This window comes from Carettochelys insculpta, chromosome 22 (genome assembly GCF_033958435.1).
Source record: "Carettochelys insculpta isolate YL-2023 chromosome 22, ASM3395843v1, whole genome shotgun sequence".
Taxonomy (NCBI): domain Eukaryota; kingdom Metazoa; phylum Chordata; order Testudines; family Carettochelyidae; genus Carettochelys; species Carettochelys insculpta.
In genome coordinates this window covers 17,668,871-17,692,501 of record NC_134158.1, presented here as the reverse complement: position 1 = coordinate 17,692,501, position 23,631 = coordinate 17,668,871, and the positions used below count along the sequence as shown (strand labels likewise).

The 23,631-nt window shown below is 66.7% G+C and overlaps 2 protein-coding genes across 4 annotated transcripts in view; one reads left to right on the top strand and one right to left on the bottom strand.

Moving 5' to 3' along the window:
- Positions 1 to 7,630, top strand: part of MARK4 (microtubule affinity regulating kinase 4) — a 42,220-nt gene extending 34,590 nt beyond the window's left edge. For 2 of the 3 annotated variants that reach the window (XM_075016155.1, XM_075016157.1), the window contains 6 exons: positions 1,556 to 1,712; positions 1,946 to 2,160; positions 2,505 to 2,608; positions 3,392 to 3,652; positions 5,190 to 5,234; positions 5,976 to 7,630. In XM_075016155.1, the coding sequence (XP_074872256.1) occupies positions 1,556 to 1,712; positions 1,946 to 2,160; positions 2,505 to 2,608; positions 3,392 to 3,652; positions 5,190 to 5,234; positions 5,976 to 6,309 (1,116 nt within the window). In that variant the 3' untranslated portion in view covers positions 6,310 to 7,630. Of the gene's footprint in view, positions 1 to 1,555; positions 1,713 to 1,945; positions 2,161 to 2,504; positions 2,609 to 3,391; positions 3,653 to 4,215; positions 4,296 to 5,189; positions 5,235 to 5,975 lie in introns of all 3 variants that reach the window. The other variant, XM_075016156.1, reaches the window with a different exon arrangement.
- A 1,632-nt stretch (positions 7,631 to 9,262) lies between these two features.
- On the bottom strand, positions 9,263 to 14,686 carry CKM (creatine kinase, M-type). The gene is made up of 8 exons (XM_075016439.1): positions 14,560 to 14,686; positions 12,847 to 13,058; positions 11,830 to 11,984; positions 11,510 to 11,642; positions 11,086 to 11,257; positions 10,519 to 10,642; positions 9,918 to 10,107; positions 9,263 to 9,493 (listed from the first exon to the last, which is right to left on the bottom strand). The coding sequence occupies exons 2-8, from the start codon at positions 13,037 to 13,039 to the stop codon at positions 9,315 to 9,317; spliced, it is 1,146 nt and encodes a 381-aa protein (XP_074872540.1). The 5' UTR covers positions 13,040 to 13,058; positions 14,560 to 14,686; the 3' UTR covers positions 9,263 to 9,314.
- Positions 14,687 to 23,631: the final 8,945 nt, after the last annotated feature.

Here is a 23,631-nt window from a genome sequence, read left to right as displayed (position 1 = left end):
ACCCTCCCTGCGAGGGAGGGAGCTAGTGTAGCCAAGCCCTTAGTGACTTGAAAAAGCATCACCAGGCCCTGCCCCCCGACCGCAGTCAGACGCGGCTCTCACTCCGCTGGGAGAGCAGACGGGTTATGAGGCAACAGGGACACAGCGCAGAACAGATTTGTCAGCAACCGCCTGTGCAATCTGTTTTGGGGAGAGGGGCCCAGAGGGGGTCCCCAAGCCAAGGCCCTGGCCGCCTTCCTCCGTCTGCAGCCAGAGGAAACTGACCACCTCCCAAGTGCCCAAGCCCAGTTCAACCCAGCCAGGCCCCTGCTCCCTCCTTTGTTCTGTTGCCTGGGGAAGAAAGGGGTCACCTGGTGGCCTAGGTTACAAAGAGCAGAAACTTCCTTTGTCTTCGTGTGAGGGTTTTATTCCCCTGCCGTGTGTTTCCTGATGGCCTGTAGTGTAACACCAGGCGTGTGCCTCGGTTTCCCCATGACCACCATGCGCTGATGCTGTGTCTGGGGAAACCGAGGCGCACGCCTGGTGTTACTACAGGCCATCAGGAAACACGTGGCAGGGAAATAAAATCCTCACCTGTCCCACTTCTTCACCTTGGTGCCCTGCAACATGCCCCTGACTCCTACTGGCCTGGGGCAGCCAGCCTGGCCAAGCCAGTGCCTGAGGAGCCAGCCAAGCTGGGGTGGTTCCCCCCACAGCCTTTGCGCCAGGTCTGGGCTCGGCATGCCTGCAGGAGGCAGCCTGGATTGCAGCTCCTGAGCCCTTGTTCCCACGCCCGGCCCCCCATGAGTCCTGCTGCCTGTTGCGGGTGGTGGCTGTCTCTGGCTTGCTGGAGCTGCTGTTGGTCTGGATCAGGCAGCCAGCTGTCCCCTCCACACCCCCCCACAATTAACTCTTTGATAGCCATTGGGGAGCCAGGCAACATCCGGAGGGAAACTGAGGCATGCCTCGACTTCATAGGACAGTTACAGAAAACTTGCACTGGGTTACTGAGGGCAGCCACGGAGCCCATGGCAGGGTCTGGGCTTTGGGAACGCTCCCCAGGAATGGGTCCAGGGGGTAACGGACCCGCTGCAAGAAGGAGCCAGCCCCCAGGGTTCTTTCTGAGAATGGCTTTAGCAGCTAGAGGGGGCTGTGGCCTGTGTTCCCTGTAAGCTGCGCACTCGGGAGGCCGCCCAGGAGAGAATCAGGTGCCGTCCAGTTGATTAGCAGAGCGCCCGCAGCCGGCAGCCTGTGTTTCTGTTGGGGGTGCACTTCTGCTCAAGCCTCGGTGCATAGAACCAAATTTATTCCACTCATGGATGGGAAAACGGAAAACAGCGTGCTCTCTGGCTGTGGCGCAGTCTCCCTCCTCCAAACTGGGCTGGCCCAGGTCTGGTGTAGGGGCGAGTGGGGAGCCGCCCAGGCTTCCAGGTGGCCAGAATAGGCGCAGAGCATTGGCTGGCGTGGGCGTCATGCTCCATGCTGGGCTCTCCGAAGGGCTGGGGCCGGGCAGCCCGCCAGAGGCATGAACGAGTTGTCTCAGGGGCTCCTCTGGCAACGGGTGTCTCCTCGGTAGGTGGAGGGGAGCGAGTCACGCACGGGTAGCAGCCTCTCCCTGGCCCGGGTGCGGGCACCCAGCGAGGTCTCCAACGGCACCAGCAAGTCGTCCTCCCACACCAAAGGCCAGCGCAGCGCCTCCACCTACCACCGGCAGCGGCGGCACAGTGACTTCTGTGAGTGGCTGAGTGCCCCGTCTGTGTCCCCGGGCGGCTGGGGGCCGGGAGCCGCCTGGAGGTCCTCAGGCAGAGGTTGGGGTCCCACCAGGAACTGGAGGAGGGGTCAGGGCAGTGGGGGGGCTGTGTGCACTGGGCGTGAAGCAACGTGGGGGGCAAGATGGAGCCCCCCCCCACGCTGCCGAGGCTGCTGTATTTCTGGGCAGGATGTCAGAGCTGTCCCCTGCCCGCAGGTGGCCCCTCGCCGGTGCCCATGCACCCCAAGAGGAGCCCCACAAGCACGGGCGAGGCGGAGCTGAAGGAGGAGCAGATGCCCTCCCGCAAAGCCAGCTGCAGCGTGGTGAGCAGTGGGCGCGGCATCCCCCCCTCCAGCCCCATGGTGAGCAGTGCCAATAATCCCAACAAGTCGGAGATCCCCGACCGGCGGAAGGACAGCACCATCAACACGGTGAGGGGGCGTGCCGGGGTGGGGGAGGCAGGGGGTGCTGGGGCGGAGGGCGTGCCAGGGCTGGGGGTGTGCTGGCCGGGGGGGTCATGCCAGGGCGGGGGTGTGTGGTGTGCTGGCCGGGGATGTGCTGGGGCGGGGGGACGTGCCGGGTCGGGGGCGTGTGGTGTGCTGGCTGGGGATGTTCTGGGTTCGGGGGGGAGGCGGGGGCGGGCTGGGGTGGGGACGTGCCACAGGATGGGGAGGGGAGGGGAGGGTGGCAACATCGGGGGTACAGCCAGCAGGCCGGGACGCCAGGGAAGTGCTGGGCTCGTCTCCCGGTCTCAGCCCCGCTCGGTCCCTTGCAGAACAACATCCCCTCGAGCGTGATGACGCGGAGGAACACGTATGTGTGCACAGAGAGGCCGGGTGCCGACCGCCACTCCCTGCTGCACAACGGCAAGGAGAACAGGTAGCCCGGGGGTGGGGGGCTGGGGTTGGGGGGGGCCGGGGATAGACACCCCCCCCAATCTGTGGTTAAACTGGGGCTGCCCTAAGCCTGAGGCGGGAGCCCCCCGAGCTCACAGCCCAGGAGCCCCCAGCAGCCTGTGGGGAGGGGCTGCTGGATGGGTCAGGCCCTCGGGCAGTGGGACTGGGCTGCCAAGGGCTCCCCCGAGCCCAAGCACACAGGGGTGAGGGGCAGAGCCTGCCAGTCTGAGTCGGGGGAGGGGGGAAGGTCTGGTGGGGGATTGGGGGCCTGCTCTGCCCATCCCCCCACTTCGCGCTTTAGCCACAGTATTGCCACGTGGTCCTGGCACACGGCACCACCACCGCTGAGCTGCAGCTGCTCCCCCCTGCCCAGCACCCCCCCAGCACTCCGGGGGGGCCTCTGGCCCAGGTTCCACTTGCCCTGCTCCAGTGCCTCTTGGGCAGTGCTGTGCCAGACCCGGGATAACCACCCCCAGCGCCGCACCCCCCACGTACCCTCCAGCGCCCCGCAGGCAGCGCTGTGCCAGAACCGGGATAACCTGGCAGCAGGAGCTGAGCTCCCTGCTGAGTCGGGGCAGAGCTGCGTGGAGCGAGACCATTTCTGGCACTGCCTAGCCGGGGGGTGCGTGCAGGGGCTCTGGGGCGCAGGGGGAGCTGTGGGCTGGTGACACTGGTGTTGCGGGGGAGAGGTGAACGGGGCTGATCCAGCAGGGGAACGCAGTGGGGGCTACGTGGGGCTCACAGTGAGGCTCCCCCTCCCCTCCAGCTCCATCACCAGCCGGGTGCCTCCCGCCTCGCCCTCGACCCACAGCATTGCCACCTCCTCCGCGGACCGCACCCGCCTCTCGCGCGGCACCACCATCCGCAGCACCTTCCACGGGGGCCAGGTGCGGGACCGGCGGGGGGCCGTGCAGAACGGGCCACCTGCCTCCCCCACGCTGTCCCACGAGGCCACGCCGCTGCCCCAGAGCCGCAGCCGCGCCACCTCCAACCTCTTCAGCAAACTCACCTCCAAGCTGACGCGCAGGTGAGTGCCCCCCGCCCCCCCGCGGGGCAGGGGCGCCGGCTGTGGGCACTCCCGACGTCCCCCTCTGCCTCGCCCAGCAGGGGGCGCTGCAGCTCCCCTGGATGGGAGGGGAGGGCAGGGGACGGGACAAGGAGGGGCGGTCCCAGCTGGCTGATATGGGTGGGAGGGACAGCCCCCTTAGGCTGGGGTGAGGGAGGGCAGGGCAGGCTGGTCCCTAGGATGGGAGGCAGAGCTCCCAGCTACTCTAGCCCCCCTCCCCGCCTTTCCCAGCAGGGGGCGGTGTGGGGCACGGGGCAGGAGCTGGCTGGGCCTGGGCAGGGCTTGGTTCCTGGCTACTCCAGCCCCCGCCTCTCCCAGCAGGGGGCGCTGTGGGGCGTGGGCTTGGGGCGCTGTCTTTTGGGGGTGCTCCCAGTTACTCCAGCCCCAGCTGTGGTCCCTCCGGTTTGGGCCCCCGGCGCTGGGCGCCCACTCTCCCTGTGTGCGTGGTGTGCCGGGTGCGGGCGCCTGCTGTCTCTGGTCTCTGGCTCTCTGCTCCCCCTTCACTCCGGCCTCCTCTGTTTCAGGGTCACTCTTGACCCGTCTAAGCGGCAGAACTCTAACAGGTGCGTCTCTGGCGCCTCTGTGCCTCAAGGAGCCAAAATCAGTAAGTGCCGCTGCTTCCGCTCACCCCGCACGGCCCCTGTGCCCCCCTCGCTCTCTCGCTCTCTCACTTTGTACCTTTCCTGTCCAGCTCCGGCCTGCCTCACCCCGCCCCGCAGCCCGGGAGCCCCAGCTGTGCTCAGGGGGGCGGGTGTGGAGCTGGGTGCCCCGCAGACCCCAGACGGGCCCTTTCCAGGGCTGCGGGCATGCGGCCCGTGTCTGGGGGCGGCAAGGGGCCCTGTGCGTCTGGCCCGGAGGCAGTGTGGCCCCTGCCCGCATCGCTGCACAGACCTCTGGGGCTCACACTGCGGGGGTCTGAGCCTACGGGGGCTTCCCTCCACGAGCCTCCCACCCGTGCCTGCAGCCCGGGGGGTGACATACACCCAAGCAGAGAGTCCCACGGCAAGGCCCGTCTGCACCACCACCCTGGGGCTGAGCCAGGCTGCGTGGGAGGGGAGCCCCCGGTGGCGCAGCCAGCAGGAGGGGGAGACCGTCTCATGCCACTGGGGGGGGTAGCCTCAGGCCCCCAAAGGGGCAGACGTGCTGCCGCTTCTGGCCCCACCGCTCCCATCTCGGCCCAGCGGCTCTGCTGGGGCAGTGCCCAGCCACACCCAGGGCCTAGCACGCAGCAGGCACCTTCCTCTGGAGGGCTGAGGAACCTGCCGGCAGCGTGCCACAGCCTCAGTGCCCTCCTCTGGTCCCCCCTGCGGCTGCCTGGGCAGGGGTCTGTTCAGCCGCCCGCTGGGCGGATAAGCGAACCATCAGGAGGGCCCCTCGCAGCCCTGCCTGGGGCAAGGACGGGAACCAGCCCTGTCTGCTCAGGCCCAGCCCCTGGCCTGCCCCCGGCAAGCCTGGCACCCAGGCTCTGCCACTGACTGCAGCTCTGTCCCCGCCGCAGGGTCGCAGACGAACCTGAGAGAATCGGGGGATCTGCGCTCACAAGGTACGTGCGGCCGCACCCTGCCTAGCCCCATCCCGCCCCTTCCCCTCCAGCCTGCTTACCCACCCGCGGGCAGCTCTGCCCCAGCCCAGCCCAGCCCAGCCCAGCGCATCTGCTCCGTAGCAGTCCCCGGGGATCACCCCACCCATCCCGTCCCGTCCCAGCCTGCTGGGACCAGCCTGCCCTGCCCTCCCCAGCCCCGTCCCAGCCTGCTGGGACCAGCCTGCCCTGCCCTCCCCAGCCCCATCCCAGCCTGCTGGGACCAGCCTGCCCTGCCCTCCCCAGCCCCATCCCAGCCTGCTGGGACCAGCCTGCCCTGCCCTCCCCAGCCCCGTCCCAGCCTGCTGGGGCCAGCCTGCCCTGCCCTCCCCAGCCCCGTCCCAGCCTGCTGGGGCTGCCCCATCCCTGCACCCTGTGGCTGCCCTCCCTCCCCTCCTGCTGGCACCCCCCAACCCAGCTGCTGCTCCCATCAGCCCCTCCCATTCCCCTGGCCCGGCTCTGTCCCAGCCCCCTGGGCTGCCCTGCCTGAGCCATTTGCCCCCCCGCCCCCCCGCCACCTCCGCCTGCTGGGGCTGCGCCAAGCCCGTGGCATCCTACAGGGCCTGCCCAGACCTGGTCTCCGCACATCTCCCCCCCTGCAGCTCTGGCAGTGCCCGTCCAGCCCGTCGGTGTCACGGCAGGGACCCACCCCCTCCGCCCCCCCCACCCCCCGTCTGACGGCCTCTCTCCTCCTGCCACTTGCAGTTGCAATTTACCTTGGAATCAAAAGGAAGCCGAACCCCGGCTGCTCCGATGTGCCGGGCATGTGAAGGTGACCAGCGCCCGCCCCCCCGAGGCCATGATGGCCGCCCTGCGCCAGGCCACGGACTCAGCCAGCTGTCGCTGCCACCAGCTGGAGCCCTTCCTGCTGTCCTGCACGCACGCCAAGAGCGCCAGCGAGCACTTCTGCCACTTCGAGGCCGAGGTGTGCCGGCTGCAGCGCCTGGGCCTCACCGGCGTGCTCTTCCGGCGCCTGGCCGGCACCTCGCTGGCCTTCCGCACCGTGGTGACCAGCATCGCCAGCCAGCTGCAGCTCTGAGCCTGGGGCTGCCCTGGCACTGGGCCCCAGCTGCCTCCCCACGCCTGCCTGCCCTCGGTGGAGGTCCCCGGCCTGGGGCTAGCGTGGCTAGGGAGCAGTGCATCTGGCCGCTCAGCCCGCCCACCTGTCCTCCACTGGGCCCAGGCCTGGGGCCTGCCTGCCCCTCACAGGGCCTGCTGAGGCGAGCCTGGGACCCAGGCTTGTCTGCACTCTGCTAGACTTGGGGCTGTCCCCTGCGCAGAGTGGGGCCTGCCCAGCCTAGCCCAGGCTGTGGGACGTAAGTGAGCCCCTGGCCCCAGGGTAGGGGGCATTCCCCCCTCCGCTGCTGCTGGGGTGAGGACGGGCAAGGCAAGGCCTCCACGAGAGGCAGGGTGGGGTGCTCAGGGCCAAGGCAGTGCATTGGAGCCTGAGGGAGACGTGTCAGGTAGTGTCACCAAGGGCCTCCAGCTCCAGCCCAGAGGGGAGCCCTCGTCACCCTGGGGGCTGACGGCAGTGGCAGGCCAGTAACCCGAGGTGGAGGGGCAGCCGTGCCAGGGCCAGTGCTGATTGCCAGCCCGTGGCCAGCCGGGGCCTGGGTCCCACGTGCCCCTTGGACAGGAGTGGAGCTGGCAGCTCCGTAGTCCAGCGCCAGGGACCCTGCCCTCCTCCTGGGGCAGCGCTGACTCCAGACCCCCCTTATCCCCAGCTTGCCCCCCACCCCGCTCAGGTCTGGTGACCGGGAGGGGCCAGGGGGCGGCCCCAGGGAGGCTGGACCTCCAGGTGGACTTGGAGCTGCTGGGGCCCAGCCCCCTAGGCCCCAGGTGGGCCGTGGCCTTCCCCAAGCCTGGCCTGGCTGCATCTCCCCTGGCTGGGCATGGCATGGCCCCACATGCCCAGAGAAGAGGGGTGACATCATTTGGCGGGGGGTGGGGGACTCAGCCAGGCCTTGTGCCTTGCTCCTGTGCAGCTGATGGGGGGCAGGGCGGAGGTTGGTCCGAGGGGCAGGAATAAGCAGGGCAGGGGCTGTCCTGACTGTGGGGGGGGGAGGGTCTTGGGGTGGCAGGCAGCCTGGCCGTGGAGGGCGGGGTCCCACTGTGTCCTGTTGACCCAGCGTCTCCCTCCATTTCTTAGAGCAGAACAAAACAACCGGCAACTCCGGGGGGGTCCCGTCCCCCTGAGCCGGGCCCTCCCCTCTTGTACAGCTCCTGTAAATAGCCCCCGAGTCCCGTCGGGTTGTGTAGAGTAACGAGCCAGCTCGTAGCCTTGGGACGTTTTTAAGTTATTCCAGACCTACCCCCCCCACAGTCTGTAGCGACCCCCCCCAATAAACATAGGAAACCTCTGTCCTGCCTGGCTCCTCCTTCAGCCGCCCCTGGGCCCCAGCCGGGTCCCTCTGGCCTGGCACCACCACAGGCCGGTCTCCCTTGGACTGCCACCCTGGAGCAGGCAGCCCCTGTCCCTGGCTGGCTGTGCACACACGTGGGGCAGAGTGCAGGGGATTTTGCTGCAGGGCCAGGGGGGCTGTTTATTTCATGCTAAGGTCCCGCCCACCATGCCTGTCTGCATGGCACTGTCCCCATGCGCAGCAGGGGTGGGACTTCCTGTCTTTTCCCCCTTCCAGGAGCAGGGCCTGCTGGGAAATGGAGGCAGCAGGCCCAGCGAGCCCTGGGGCCAGGCGGGGTGGACCCCAGCCGCAGCGCTTTGCACACTGGGGCTGGGAGTTTTGCCTTGTGTTACAGAGTGTATCAGGGCCATGCCCCCCACCCCACCCATCGCATTGCTTCCTGGTGGTGGGGGCATCACCTCCCGCTGGGCTGGCAGGAGTGTAGGGCCCAGGACTGGCTACAGCACTGCATGGGCATGGCTGGTGGGGGTGGAGGGCAGGGGGCACTGAAGGGATGGCCAAGGTCCCATGTGGTAAGTAGAGTGGGCCCGGGGTGGGCGGAAGGGAATGTGGATGGGTGGGCAGAGCAGCCCAGCCCGGGGCAGCCTGGGGAGTGGTGGGCACAGCTCAGGCATGGCAGGGGCTGGGGTGGCTGAGGGGCACGGAAAGGTGGCAGGGACGGCCAGCAGCCTCCATGGGGGGGCAGGGAATGGGGGTGAGCACAGAGTGCCGACATGGGGCGGGGGAAGCACAGGGCCATGGGTGGGCAACTTGCATGCTGTGGGCTGGTGGGCAATGCTGAGGGTTTGGCAGGCGGTGCCAGACACTGGCACTGCTGCCATCCAGCTCCACCATTACTCAGCTCACCCTCTACCCCCTGCCCCAGCCCCCTTGGGAGCAGCTGGTGCTCTGGATGGCACAGCATTGGGGGGGGGGTGCAGCTGGCAGCCAGGAGCTGGCCCCCTGCTCCTGGTGGCATTTGGAGCTGTGCTCCCTGTGGCAGGGCAGTGCCTGGTGGGTGAATGCAGGGGCTCTGTATAGCCCTTGCACCAGTCCCCAGCAGAGGTCAGGCAGGGCCCCTGGCACCCAGCCCTGATGGAGGTGCCGCCATGCCAGAGCTCAGCACCTCCTGGGGGTGGCAGTTCCCAGAGCAGGATGGGAGCTTACTTCTGGGTCCTGGCCCCTGCCCAGCCGCCGGGCGCTTGTCCTACCTGCCTCCCCAGGCAATGTCAGGGGAGCGGTGGCCCCTGGGCCCAGAGCAGGGATGGGTTAGGGGGCAGGATCCCCCCAAAGCAGCCCTCACTTTAACCCTGCCCGCTGGGCCCCTCGGCAGGCAGCCATGGGGGCAGCAGGAGCTCTGGTCACTCCTGCCCAGACCACAGTGCTGAGCAAAGGTTTGGGACAGGGCTCAGGGTCTGGCCCATCACGTACCCCCGGGAAGGGCAGTTCCCACCTAATCTCCCCCACAGCACTGGAAAGGGGGGGGGCAAGATGGCCCCTTCTTGGGGCACCCCAGGGCTGTGCTGCCCACCACCGGGGCAGGGATTGTGGGCCCTGCCCCCCGCCCCATGCGCACAGCTCAGGCGGTCAGGCAGCCATCAGTGCTTTATTAGGTCACCCGTGCCCGCTGGCGAGAGCAGGTCTACTTCTGGGCTGGGACCATGTCGTCGATGGCCTGGCCCTTCTCCAGCTTCTTCTCCATCTCCACCATCAGCTTGACGCCGTCCACCACCATCTGCACCTGCTCCACCTCGGAGAAGCCCAGCCGGTCGGCGTTGGAGATGTCATATACGGCACCCACAGCCTCGGTGTCCACGCCGCCTGGGGGCACAGTGCCGGGGGGCTCAGCCAGACTGCTCCCTGGGCCTGCCCCTTGTTCAAGCGTGGGCCAGCACAGCTCCCCCCTGCATCCCTCTGCTCCACCACAGCTCCAGCTGGCATCCACGGCCCCCCTGGCGCAGGCCCTGCTCCAGTCAGTGGCACCCCAGGGCTCAGTCAGCCCCAAGCCTCTCTGCCCACAGAGCTGGTGAGCCCTGGCCTGAGTGCCCAGAGGTGGGGGTCACACCTCAGTCACCCAAAGGCCCCACTGGGGCAGGGCTGTGGCTGCTCGGCCCTCCCCCAACACCCGTGACCCTAGTGCTACCCCCACCCACTTGTGGCCCCTGCCAGCCTGGGTTGCCTGCCCCCCACGCCCACCCAGGCCCCTTGTCCCCCACCAGCCTGTACCCCCCAAGCCCCCCCATACCTGTGCCACGCTTCTGCAGCCGCAGCCTCTTGAGGATCTCCTCGAACTTGGGGTGCTTGCTGAGGTGGGGGAGCTTGACATGGACGCCGCCCCGCAGGCCGGTGCCCAGGTTGGAGGGGCAGGTCAACACGTAACCCAGGTGCTCGTTCCACATGAAGGGGTGGCCGGCCTTCTTGAAAATCTCCTCAATCTGCCGGGGTAGGGGCAGGGGGAGCCTGTCAGCCCAGCACCCACCTCCCAACCAGGCCCAAAGTCCCCCTGCCGGGGCCGGGGATGCCCCTGCCAGCTGGCACCAGAGGTGCGGGGGGGAGAAGCAATCTTGAGGTCCCAGGGTGGGGGGCATCTCTACCAAGGGGTGTGGGGGGCTGTGCCCGCAGAGGGCAGCACCTCAGCTGCATGTTGGGAGCTGCCCTGGACACCTGCAACTTCACCCCCCCCTCACAGCCCAGTGCCGGGGAGGGCAGTGGGGTTCAGTGGTTAGAGCAGAACGGAGTCTGCCATCTGGGGCTCGTGGGCTACTTCCCCGGCTCGGGGAGGGAGCCGGGTGTCAGGGCTGGAGGCAGAGGGCCGCCTGTGTTCCCACCCAGCTCCAGGCGCTCACCTTGTTCAGCCCAACGCAGAAGCGCCGGAACACTTCCTTCATGTTGCCACCTTTCTCCATGGAGATGACGCGCAGATGGTCCTCCTCGTTCACCCACACCAGGAAGGTCTTGTTGTCGTTGTGCCTGCAGCATAGGGGGTGTGAGGGCACTGGCCCAGCCTGCGTCCTGCATGGCATGGCCCAGCCTGGCCCCTCCACCCAGCCCGGTACCCAGCCAGCCTACCCAGGGCCAGACTCCGCTGCTCTGTTTTGGGCCCACTGGGCTGCAGGGCCAGCTCCTGGGCTGGGTAGGGCTACAGGTTGTCCTCCCCGCCAGGGGCACAGGGCCTGTTTGCTGGCAGACCCCCATCCCCTCATGCTGCCTTAGGGCCTGGGATAAAGGAAGGAGCATGCGGCACCACCTGGAGCAGGACGATCTAACCCCGTTGGGTGACCCCTCCCAGGGCTGGGACGGAGCAGAGTCCTGGCTCCCAGCCCGCTGCTCTAACCACTGGTCCCCAGGCCTCTCCCAGAGCCGGGATGGATGCCAGTGTCCCGGCCCCACACGTGCTCCAGTGCAGTGCTCACCAAATGCCCCTGGCGTCCGGCCAGTCGCGAGCCATGCCCGAGGCCAGCAGCAGGGGCGAGACCGGCTTGTCGAACAGGAAGTGGTCGTCGATCAGCTGCTGCTGCTCCTGGTCGCTCATGTCCTTCAGGGGGTAGTACTTGCCCTTGAACTCCCCGGTCAGGCTGTTCAGGGCTGGGGGCCGCAGAGCAGAGCTCAGCGCCAAGCCCAGCCCCACTCCCCGGCCCCACGGCTCCTCAGCGCCAAGCCCAGCCCCACTCCCTGGCCCCACGGCTCCTCCGCCCTCACCGCCAGGCCCAGCCCCACGGCTCCTCCGCCCTCAGCGCCCGGCCCAGCCCCACTCCCCGGCCCCCTGGCTCCTCCGCCCTTGGCGCCCGGCCCAGCCCCACGGCTCCTCCACCCTCGGCGCCCGGCCCAGCCCCCTACCTGTGATGGAGAGCTTCTCGATGGCCCGGCGCTCCCCGCGGCTGCAGTGGGGGGGCAGCGTGTAGCCCTTGATGCTCCGGCCTGTGCGCACCCGGCTGCTCAGCACGTACTTGGGGTCCAGATCGTCTCCGCCCTGTGCCAGCCGGTGGGAACCAGAGCCTGAGCCCTCCTGGGGTGGCGCTGGCCCCTGGCTGAGTTGGGGCCCTTCCCCCAGCTCTGCCCCCTGCTCCCCCAACCGTTCCCTGCCCCCCACCCCACTGCTCCCTCCTGCCAGCTCCCAGTCTGTCCCCTGTCCCATCCCAACCCGCCTCCACCCGCACCTTCAGGTTCTCGTGGTTCAGGTCGGTCTTGTGCTTGTCTGTGGGCTTGTATCCTCCGTGCCGGTCCTGGATGACTGGGTCGAACAGGTCCTTGAAGACCTCATAGGACTCCTCGTCCCCGGCCACACAGCCCACCGTCATGATGAAGGGGTGCCCTGCAGGCAGCAAGGGCGTGAGCCAGGGCGGGGAGGGGCTGTGGGGCGCAGCTGGGGACCATCCCCCCGAGCGGCTCCCAGGCAGGGCGGGGTGGGGGCTGTTCCCCAGCGAGGGGGCAGCCAGGCCAGGAGCTGGGGAATGGGTCCAGCCCCTGCTCCATCCCCACAGCCAGGGCCTAGGATGGGGAGGGTCGGCAGAGCAGGGACTGGGGGGGCTGTGATGGGGTTAGGGGGCTGAGTGGGGGACAGCCCCCAGCCGGGTGAGCTGGACCCCTTCCCCACAATGGAGGGTGGGCAGGAAGTGTGTGGGGGCGGGGTTACACTCTCCTGCCCTGCCTGGGCACTCTGCCCCTTTGCTGGCGGCTGTGTGGGAGGACCAGGTGGTGGGGGGCGGATCTTTCCTGGGCATAGGCTGGAGCCAGGCTGTTCAGCTGCAGGGTCTGAAGTGGGGAGAGCTCCTAGGAGCCTGGGTGCACTGGGGGGAGCAGGAGGCTCCCAGGAGCCTGGGTGCATAGAAGAGGGGGGAGCCTGTGTGCATTGAAGTGGGGCTCCCCTCAGTACCCGCCTGGGACTGAGGCCAACACTCAGGAACAGACACCTTCCAGGGCCCATTTCTGGCTCACCCCCAGCAGGCGGATGGGGTGGGGGCTGGGGAGTCAGGGATGCTGGGGGCAGCAGCTGCCAAGCCCAGCTTGACTTGGAGGTCAGAGCCCCCTCCCCCGCTCCGCCCTGATCTCAAGGGGTCAGAGCCCTGTCCCAGCTAACACTGGCTGGGGAGCAGCTGCCTGCAGGGTGGCCCTGCCAGGGGTCAAGGACCCCAGGTTTGGCCTTGGGGGCGGGGCGGGGCTTGGCCGGCACCCACCTGGGTTGTCCACCCCGGTCTGGATGATGTCATCCAGGGTGAAGCCGCTGGGGGTCTCCTTGTCCCGCAGCTTCTTGTAGATGTCCAGGGTGAGGGCCTTGGCCATGTGGTTGTTGTGCTTGGTCAGGTCGGGGAACTCCTCCTCCGCCGAGAAGTTCAGCTTGTACTTGTTGTGGGTGTTCCCGAAAGGCATGGTGGCGGTGGGGTGACTCCTGCAGGGACACAGCCCACTGAGGCCGGGGGTGGGGAAGGGGATCCCACCTGGGCCCAATAGCAGAGCAGCACCTCAGAGGCCCAGGCAGCCCGTGTTCATTGCACCAGCCCCAGGGCAGCCTGAAGCCTCCTGGGGGGAGCAGAGGTGCCTAAGGCAGGGTGACCCCATGTGACAAAGGGGGATTGTGCCTAATGGTTTGCCGGAAAACGGTGCGAGCCTCAGTTTCCCCTGAGTGTTACCCAAGAGCCCAGGAGGTGGGACGAGGGCGTGTGATGGCTGCAGAGACCCCTAGTGGGCAGGTGCGGCTGCTGCCTGGGCACAGACAAGGGCCGACACTCGAGCCTGGCACCTGACAGACGGAGTTCACCCGCTGCCAGGAGCCAGCTGGGGACGTTGGAGACCAAAGCCAGCGGTGGGAACCGGGGGAGCTGCTGGCCTGGGAGGAGACAAAGGACGGAGGAGGTGGCAGGTGTGGCTGAGGCTGGGCTGCTGGACGGGGCCGTGGCTGGGACTCTGGCAGGAAGCCCGGGATGCCGGATCCCCCCAGGACGGGCTTTGCTGTAAGGTCCTGTGCACTGTGCTGGCCGGTTCCACTCTGTGCCGGGTTCCCGACCTCTGAGCCCTGCCGGGGAACCTGCTGGCTGCAGGGTGAGGTGCAGGGCCCTGCTGGGGGATGTGCAGTTGTCCCATCTGGCAGATGCCCTGCAGGGAGCTCCAGGGTGAAGTGGGGGCTGAGTACGCCGGGTTGGACCCAGCCAGCTGCCCTAGGCAGAGTGAGCCCTGCATGGTGGGGGGGTGTCTCTGCTCATGCAGGGGCCAGGGGGTGCCTGTGGGGTGGCACGCACAGGCAGGCAGGGGTCACAGCCCTGCAGGGACATGCAGGGGGAGGGGCCGATCCAGTTGCTGCCCATGGAAAAGGGGGTGGTTTTCAGCTGCTCCGGGAGGGTTATTTTTAGCCCCTCTCCCAGGCACCTGCCCAGAGCAGCCACAGCTGCCAGCTGAGCCCACATTCCCGGGTGGCATTTGCGAGGTGTCAGCCCCCCTGCAGCCAGGGCTCACCAGTCCCCTAGGGCCCTCATGGGGGTGTGGGGCTCTGCCTGAGGCTTCCACAGTCTCCTCTGCCCTGGGGGCCTCACACAGGGTGTCCCCACCTCCCTCCAGGACCCAGCAACATTGCCAAGGTCAAACTGGCCGGCAGCATCCCTGGGCAAGCCCCAAACCCCAGCCCTGCCACCCCTCTGCTCCAGGGGGGCACCACTATCCTCCACCACATGGGGCCCCCTGCTCCTCTCAGGGGAATTCCCCCCAGGAGGCCAAGGGGGCTTTGCCCCATGCCTGCTGCACCCCTAGGGCCCCTAGCCCCAGCCCCTGCCTGGCAGCTCCTGGGGGTCTCAGCGTGCGCTGCCCAAGGTCACAGCAGGGGACATTTCAGGAGGCATTGCCCCTTCCCCCGCGGGGCTCCCTGAGCTGGTCCCCCCATGGGCCAAGACCTGGGTTACCTGATCAGCAGAACAGCGGGGACGGCACAGCACTACCTCCTCTACTCCAGCGCAACAAGTGACCCAGGACACCCACTGGAGAGCTGCCCTTATATACTGTGTGCCTGGCTCCCATTGGCTGTCCCCGAGCCACCGGACAGCTCTGATTGGACACTGCTGCCACCAGCCCAGCACAAAATTTGGGGATGTCTGCAGCGGGCCTGGCTGGGGTCCGGCGGCTGCAGGATCAGCCCAGCTGTATCCCGGTGACCAGCAAAACAGACAAACAGCATGGGGAGACATTCCACCTGCTGCTGTGTGACCGGCCGCGTCCGTCCCCGCCGCCCCAGGGCCACGACCGGCCCCATCCATCCTACCCACCAGCCAGGGCCACAACCAGCTGCGTCCATCCCAGCCACCCCAGGGCCACGACCTGCCCCGTCCATCCCAGCCACCCCCAGGGCCACGACTGGCCCCATCCATCCTACCCACCAGCCAGGGCCACAACCAGCTGCGTCCATCCCAGCCACCCCAGGGCCATGACCGGCCCCATCCGTCCCAGCCACCCCAAGGGCCGCGACCGTCTCCGTCCATCCCAGCCACCCACAGGGCCACGACCGGCCCTGTCCGTCCCAGCCACCCCCAGGGCCGCAACCGGCCCCGTCCATCCCAGCCACCCCCATGGCCACAACCAGCCATATCCATCCTACCCACCAGCCAGGGTCACAACCAGCTGCGTCCATCCCAGCCACCCCAGGGCCACAACTGGCCCCGTCCGTCCCAGCCACCCCCCGCAGGGCCGCGACCGTCCCTGTCCGTCCAAGCCACCAGCCAGGGCCACAACCAGCCACGTCCATCCTAACCCCCATCCAGGGCCATGATCGGATGTGTCCGTCCCACCCTACCGCATCCTTAGGCCACAACTATCCCAGCACCCCCCCCGCAGGCCACGAGCAGCCATGTCCATCCCAGGGCTACAAGCAACAGCATCCAGCCCAGCCACCCCTCGGAGCCACAATCAGCTGCATCCATCGCAGCCCTGCCCCACACCAGGGCCACGGCCAGCCGTGTCCATTCCACACCACCTCCCATTCTAGTTTTCCCCTTCACAACATCCCCCAGCAGCATGTGCCACGCCTCATCTCTGCTCCCTTGGCTGGGCCGGGCCAGGACCTTGGCGACCTCCTGCCAAAGAAAGTTTACTAGGCCCCAGGCAGCTGGCTCCAAGAGACATGTTCCTTGGATTAGCCAGCTGGCCCCATGTCCCCAGCAGGGCAGGAGCCCTGCTGGGTCTCCGTCGCCATTACCGCTCCCTTCCCCATGGAGCAGGGGCCACAATGCCCAGCCCTCCGGGATAACCCCGGGGATAACTCCGGAGAAGAGTACTTTGCAACAACACTCTGCTTGACTGAAAAACTTCCAGTGACAGTGAAGCCACCCTCTAATTTTTCCCGCCATGTGCAGACTAAATTTTATGTGCCCGGAGGAATGTGCGGATGTGCACCACAAGTATAAAATCAGGCTGTGGGCTCTCTGCTCATCATCTGGACAGCCACCCATGTGCTCCGCTCATAAGGAACATTGGATGACCCACAGGAATTTGTCCCCATGTTTAGTGACTCCCGTGGGGCCCAGCTGAGCTGTCAGACTCGACCGAAGAGCCATTGTTACCTATCGGCTTGGCTCAGCCCTGAACCGGCACTTGTTCTGCTAAACATCCGGGCTCCCGGGGCTGCTCACTCGCAGGCAGGGTTCCTAACCCTTTAGTCAGCCTTGGGGCTCTTCTCCGAGCCCCCGATTCAGCAACTTCTTGGGTGTCAGCCCCCTGGCTGTGGGCAGGGCCTTGAGTCCTTGACACAGCTCTGCTGGGGGCGGGGGCAGCCATGGCCCCAGTGCCAACCCCCCCTGCAGACACACACTGGCCTTGGCTCGGTTTCCATCTGCCCAGTCCCCCAGCCAGCCTGCCCCCCCCCGGCACCCACTGCCACCACACTGGTAGCATCCCAGCCTCCCTGCCAGCCTGCCCCCCCCCCACTGCCAAGACACTGGCAGCCCCCCAGCCCTCCTGCCCCCAGCCATCTGGTCCCCACAGCCCCTCAGCTTTCTTGCCCTCCCCCCCGGCCCCAGCCATCCTTTCACCTCAGACCTCCAGCCTGACCCTCCCCCAGCCTGTCCAGTGTGCAGCCAGCTTGGAGCGCAGGACCGGGCCAGCTGAGCTGGGCTTGTCAGCACATCATCCCCGCCCACCGCGGCCCAGGCCGCCTAACGCTTTATATAGGCAGCAATGCCATCCCTCCGCTTGCTCGGCAGCTGGCCCGAACCCAGCACTGCTTGGCAGCCTTCCACCAGCCCTGCATGCCAGGCTGGAGCCCAAAACAGCCCGGCTCGGGTTTCCCAGCCCCTGACCCCTTCCTAACGGGGAGCGGGGCCATGAGTGCCTGCGGCAGCTGGCCCTGCAGTGATTTATGGGAGTTCCAACCACAGCTGGGTCATGGCATGGGGAGGGGGCTCACAGGCTGGGCTGGGGCTCGCCTGGTCCCTCCACCTGGCCTGTAGGGTGGGGCCATGGCTGGGCTCCCCATGCCACAAAAATGGGGGATGCCAGCAGGGCTCCTTCTAATTTTTACCATCCATCGGGTGGAATAAATTTTGTTCTGTGCACCAGGGTGTGGGAGGATGTGCGCCACCCATAGAAACACACACGCCAGATGGGGACATTCTGCTAATCAGCTGGGCAGCGCCTGCATCGCCCCGGGCGGCCGCCCAAGCGCTTGGCTTACAGGGGACGCTGGTCACCAACCTGTGGCACGTACTGCAGCAGGATATGGCGGCAAAGTGAAAATCGCAGCCGGGCGGGTTTGTGTGATGCTTGTGCTGGCACGTGGGTGAGTTCGCGCTAGACCAGAGCTTGTGTGAGGTGCCTGAGTTCTGGGCATCTCTCCCTAACTGTTGGCACAGGCGCACCCTCCCTGGCGCTGGGGCAGGGGATCGGGGTGTCCCCCTGAGTCGAAGCCGTGCCTGGTGCCAGAGCACATCACAGCAGCCTGGGGCAGTAGAGAGGGGGCTGAGTGTGACTCAGAACTAGGCCTGAGCACTAACGCCCTAAGAGCTCAGCTCTCTGGGACTCAGCAGGCATCCCACAGAGCAGCACTGGATGCACACTGCTGCTGCACCAGAGTGCAGCCACTTCTGGGCTGGAGCAGGGCAGGAGGCACAGCCACACAGCACAGCCCAGAGCTCAGGGCTGGTGGGGGACTTGGACAGCAGATGGGAAGAAAACCGCTGAGAACAGCTGGGATTGTTGCCGTCTACCTGGGAAATGGAGTCCAGCATTTATACACTGCACTTGGCATGGGGTATGCAGTGCACCGCACGCAACGTGCTGCAGATGGCAGGCTGCGTCCCACATGTACACGGCATGTTGCACACTGCATGTGTCACACTGTACCCAGCACACTGCATGTTGCGTGTCATACTCTACGAACAGGATACTGCACGTCATGCTGCACTGCACTGCACTGCACACTGCATGCCACACACTGCACACCATATATTGCACTCCACACCATACACTGCGCACCACACACTGCACAGCATATTGCACAGCACGCCACATGCAGCACGCTGCATGCCACGTAGTGCACTTTGCACTGCACCTCACACACTGCGCCTCACACTGCACAGCTCGTCCCGTGTACTGAACACTGTATATTGCACACCACACAACACACTGCATGCCACACTGCAGGTCAGCTAGTGCATGGCACATCACACACTGCACTCTCACATATCACAAACACTGCACACTGCATGCCAAATACAGCACTTAGCACACCAACTGCTTCACACTCTTCTCAGGCATTTCAGTCCCCAGGTTAGGAAACCCAACACCCCCAAACCCAGCCAGCCCTCCAGGAGATTGTGCCTGGCACGTGGGCCACCAGGTAGCCCAGCCCAGTAGCCCACCTGCAAGTACTGGGGTCCCAGGGCCAGCTGAGGCCAGAGACTGGCTTCTCCCAAGAATACCCGTTTGCCAGTGCATGGGCACCACGGCTGCTCCAACCCCAGGGAGGCTGTGCTCACATCCGGCCAGAGAGAACACCCCCACCCTGGTCACTGCAGCCTTTGGGAGACACCCAGCCTGAGAACTGATCACCTCAGCTGGGCTGTGCCAGGGCCTCTCTGGCCCAGCTGCGTCACTGCACAGGGTAAGAACCCCAGAATGGGCGGTGCTGCTGGCCCCTGATGTGGGGGGGAGCTCCTCCCCCCGACCCCACAGGTAGAGCTGGGTGCCGCCTTGCAGGAGGAGGGCGCAGAGCCAGAGCTCCGTGGGGCCAAGGCTGCCCCATGGGCCACAGCCTACCTGCCTGTCCGGCCCTCTGTCCCCACAGGCTCCTGTTACGCTCAGATGACCAGCCTCCGCCTGGCCAGGTTATAAAAAGAAACAGCCGCACAGGGGAAAGGGGGCAGTGAGCCAACAGCCACCTCACGAGGTGCTCCTGTGCGCCCCGACCGGCTGCCCAACGCGGTCGGCTCAGCCCCAACCCTCTGGCCACACGTGTTCCCCCAGCAACATGCTGACAGGCAGGATCGGGCCCTCACAGGCAGGGCACTGCATGGGCAGGATCAGGCCCTCGATTGGCACGCACAAGCCTAGAGGCTGGGTGGTGGTGTGGCCACTCGGGAGAGATTCCGCTGCCATGCAGCTGGTTGGCAGCACGCCCACAGCTCGGTTTTGTTTCTAGCAGTGGTGCACGTCTGCACAAACCTCGGTGCACGAGAACATTTATTCTGCACATCCATGGGAAAAATAATCTGCCCCGAGCTGGAAAAGGTCAGCAGGGCCCCTGGGGAAGGAGCAGCTGAGGATGTGCAGTGCAGGGCCAGGTCTCGGGGATCCCGCCGCAGTCACTGGGGCCCGTGCCAGGCCCTCCTGCTGGGTGGCAGGAAGCTCCCTGCGGTGCCGCCGCTGAGTGGGTCAGTTGGCTCATGGGCACTGGCTCTGGCAGGCCAGGCACCTGGGAGCGAGCTGTTTGCAGAGCCCCAGAGAGGCTGAGCTGCACAGAGGTCACCCTGCCCACAGGTGGGGCGTGCAACTTGCCAGCCTGCAATAGGGACAGACCACAGGGACACCACCAGCTCCCGGGACCACCTGAGACCCCCCCCTACTGACACTGCCCATCCCCCGCCTGAGGCCCTCCCCCCTCACACGGACCATCGTCCACCTGGGACCCCCCCCACACACACACAGCCCATCCCCCACCAGGGACCTTCCACCACTCACACCCTGCCTGGGACCCTCCCCCACTCACACTGCCCATCCCCACCTGGGAACCTCCCCCCCCACTCACAGCCCATCCCCCACCAGGGACCTTCCACCACTCACACCGCTCATCCCCCGCCTGGGACCCTCCCCCACTCACACCGCCCATCCCCCAAGCAGCACCCCCACACCTCCACCCTGCAGTGCAAGGCCAGGGCTGGCGTGCTGCTCCCCTCCCCCGCTAGCACCCTATCTCCCCCCACAGCACCCCCAGCTGGGACAGGCTGCCTCCGCAGGCTCTAGTTTCTCATCTCCAGCAGGTCCCCAGCCAGGAGCTCACCCTGAACCCGCCCTTGGCCAGCACCTGTCACTTGGCTCTGCCGCGCTAGCCGGCCACTTGCTGACAGGGCGGCTGGGCTGCCAGCCGCGGGGCGCCCCAAGACGGCCTGCTGAGGAGCTGCTGGTGCTCGCCGGCCCGCAGGGGCTCCAGCCACTTGCAAATGGGCCCCGGAGGAGCTGTTGTAACCAGGGTGGGCCTGGGGTCTCCTCCCACCCACAGGCCCCATGCTTGGCACATGCTGGACCCGGTGCTGGGACTCTCTGTCCAGCGGTGCCTGAGCAGCACGTAGGCTGAGATGCTGGGGAAGGCAGCATAGCTCAGCGCGGCATCATCTTACCCGGGGCACTGCCTGGCTGGCCAGTAACCTCCCAGCCAGGCTGAGCCCCTCACAAGCCAGCCAGGGCGCTCCTGGCCCAGGGAGCTGGCGTGGGTGAGCCTGGTGCAATGCCCAGAGCAGCCCCCACACGCCCCCCCGCAGTCGGGCGCTCACCACCCTAGACGCTGCTGGAGTGTCCCGGCTGGCGGAGGGGGCTGGGAGCCAGGACTCCTGGGTTCCGTCCCCAGCTGGGGGAGGGCAGTGGGGCTAGTAACTGGAACAGGAGGGGGCTGGGAGCCTGGACGCCTGGGTTCAGGCTCAGCGTGAGCATGTAAAGTGGTCCCCCTCCCTCCCTTCCCTCTGGTTCTCTTCTTGCAGCAATGCCAGCCAGCGGCTCTCAGCTCCAGAGGTGCCTGGCCCGAGAACCTGCCCTTGGTTGGGGGAGTCCTCTGCTGTGCGGCATTCCTGGGAAGCCCAACCCCTGCTGTGGGTGCTGGGGATTCAGGTCCCAGTGCCTGCCCTCCCAAATCACCCCAGGGCAGCAGCCACACGGCCCAGCAGTGCCCCCTCCGGCCGCTCAGGAGCTGGCGGGGTGCCCGCCAGGCAGGCTAATACAGCTCCAGGACTGAGAGCTCCTGTACAGGCAACCCCAGCTGCTCCCCACCTCCAGGCTCCGAACCCAGGGCGGATGCCAAGGCCAGCAGCCTGAGCCTCAGGAAGGGCAAGTGACCCAGGGCTCTGCCGCCAAGAGTGGGAGCTGCTGTCTCCCTCCCTGCCATGGGCAGGGTTCCCTGGAAGCTGAGCGCTTGGGCAGCTGGCCTGGAGAGAGTCAGGTGCTGCCAGGCTGCTAAGCAGGGCGCCCGCAGCTGGGCTGTTTGTCTCCAGGTGGTGCACACCGCACAGCTCGCTGTGTGCATAACAAAATTTATTCTGCGCACGGATAGAGAAGGGTAAAGGGACCGCTGGCCGTGGGCCTCAGCGCCCGGCCGGGCCCTGCATGGCATCTCGTGCTCAACAGCTGGATCCAGCCCAAGCCAGGGCCCAGCTGTGCCCCTCAGCAGGGAGGAGTAGGCACTGAGCACTAATTACCTCGGTGCGCTGGTGGGGGCCAGCTGTGATTAACGCCCCCTGCTGTAATCACCGCAGGGGCCTCCCTTACCCGCCCCCAGCCCTGACCCAATTCCCAGGCACGCCCCGAAGCTCAGTGCTCATTGAGCGGGACCCCCCAAAGAGCTACACTCACCAGCTGCTGCTCCTGCACCCCTTTCAGCGAGGGGCCCAGGCACGGGGCCAGCGGAGGCTGGACAGGGCAGCGGGAGCCCCCATCATGTGGCCAGGCGGTTGTGTGGGCAGCCCCTGGGATGGCACGAGCCTCAGGCACAGTGTCGGGGGAGGGTCTCCCCAGGGGCCTGTGTGCTTCCCCCGCCCCCCCCCGACTCCTGCCCTATGCCACACACCCACCGTTGGCTCCACCCCCGCTGCCGGGAGCTGAGCTGCGGATACGGCCCTGGCAGGGACCCAACCTGGCATTTCTCTCACCCCTGCAGTCGCGCTGCCCCCTTCCCTGGTGGGATCCGCCCACCCCTGCCCCGCCTGGCTCCTCAGCCGCCCAGCAGGAACTGAAGCTGCCCCGGCCCAGCTCGTGCTCCCCCACAGAAACCCTCCCTCCGGACCCAGGGCACGGTCCCTTCCACGTAGCTGCATCCCCCCGGCTCTGCTCTGGCCCACAGTCCCCGTGGGGCAGGAGGGGTCCCCAAGGCCTGGCAACTGGCTGAGGGGGGATTTCAGGGTCTGTGGAATGTGACCCTGCTCCCCTTGGCCTGGGCCAGGCCTGGGGACTTCCCTGTTCTGGGACACCAGCCAGGCCCTTGCCCTGGGAGCTGCTGCATCTCGTAAGTGCGTGCTCAGGTGGGTGACTCCTCCAGGACTTGCCCTGCTACCCCCGAGCCCTGGAGCTGCTGCCTCAGTGGGTGGGGGAGGGGGGCAGGGCCCCTCCCAGCTCCCTGACCTCTGTAGCAGCACTGCTTCCCCGTCAGGCCCCAGGGCCAGCTCCTCAGCTGCACTCCAGCCCCTTCACACCCCTAGGGGCTCTGAGGGCTCCACCTGCCAGCCTGGGACTCCCCAGGGAGGAAGTCTGCAGAGCAGTGGGAGAGGCCCAGGTGCGTGTGAGTGCAGAATACCAGCTAGCAGAGGAGAAGCGAGCGCACAGAAAACACAGCAAGGACCTGCCAGACACCCATTACACATGCAACAGATGCAGCAAGGACTGTCACTCTCGTGTGGGTCTTCACAGTCACAGCCGACGCTGCAAACGAGGATGCTGAACGGCGCTACAAAGGCGCGATCCATAGTTTGCGTAGACCGAAGGATGCTACTAACTATCATTGCCACTTGGGAGCTGTGAGCCAGACACCCCTACTGACCATCAGGCTGCGACCCAAAGGCCACGTGCTGGGGCCTTGTTGAAGGGCTCTGTCGTGACCACCATGGTCCAAAGCCATCGCAGGGAGCTGGGGTTATTCGGACCCCTCCCACCCCCCCGTTTCCCCCTGGCTCCTTGTTCCAAAAGGAAACCCCTGATCGGTGGCGTGAGCCTGTGAGCGCCTCCTCGGCGCTGCCCTAGTGTCACAGAATAGGGGTCCCGGGTCCTGCCCCCCATCCGCAGCCGGGCACGACTCTCACTCCGCAGGGAGAACAGACGGGTTATTAGGCGGCAGGGACACAGCACAGAACAGACTTGTCTGCACAGAGCCCAGAAGGTGTCAGTGCCATCTATCCTGGGGAGAGGGGGGAACCCCGAGCCAGGGCCCTGGACCCCCTCCCTCCCTCTCCAGCCAGCTGAGACAGCCCCACCTGACAGCCCAGCAGTGTGTGTGTGGCTGTTGGTGGTGCCCATCCGTACAGGCCACCATGCGCAGAATAAAATTTGTCCTGCCCATGGCCGGAGGGAAAGGGGCCCCTGGCTGTGACCCCGCCTCCGGCACGGAGAAGCAGGAGCATCGTTTTCCAAAGACATGGACCCAGCCGAGCTGTGTTACTTCCCCCATGCCTGCTGGTCGCCCTTCTCAATGTCACCTGCCCTCATCCCCCCGCACGCGTGCTGCCCCCTCTGAGTCCCGCTTAACCCCCTGAGCCCCCCACCAGCTGTCAGGGCACGTGATGAATGGGGGGGGG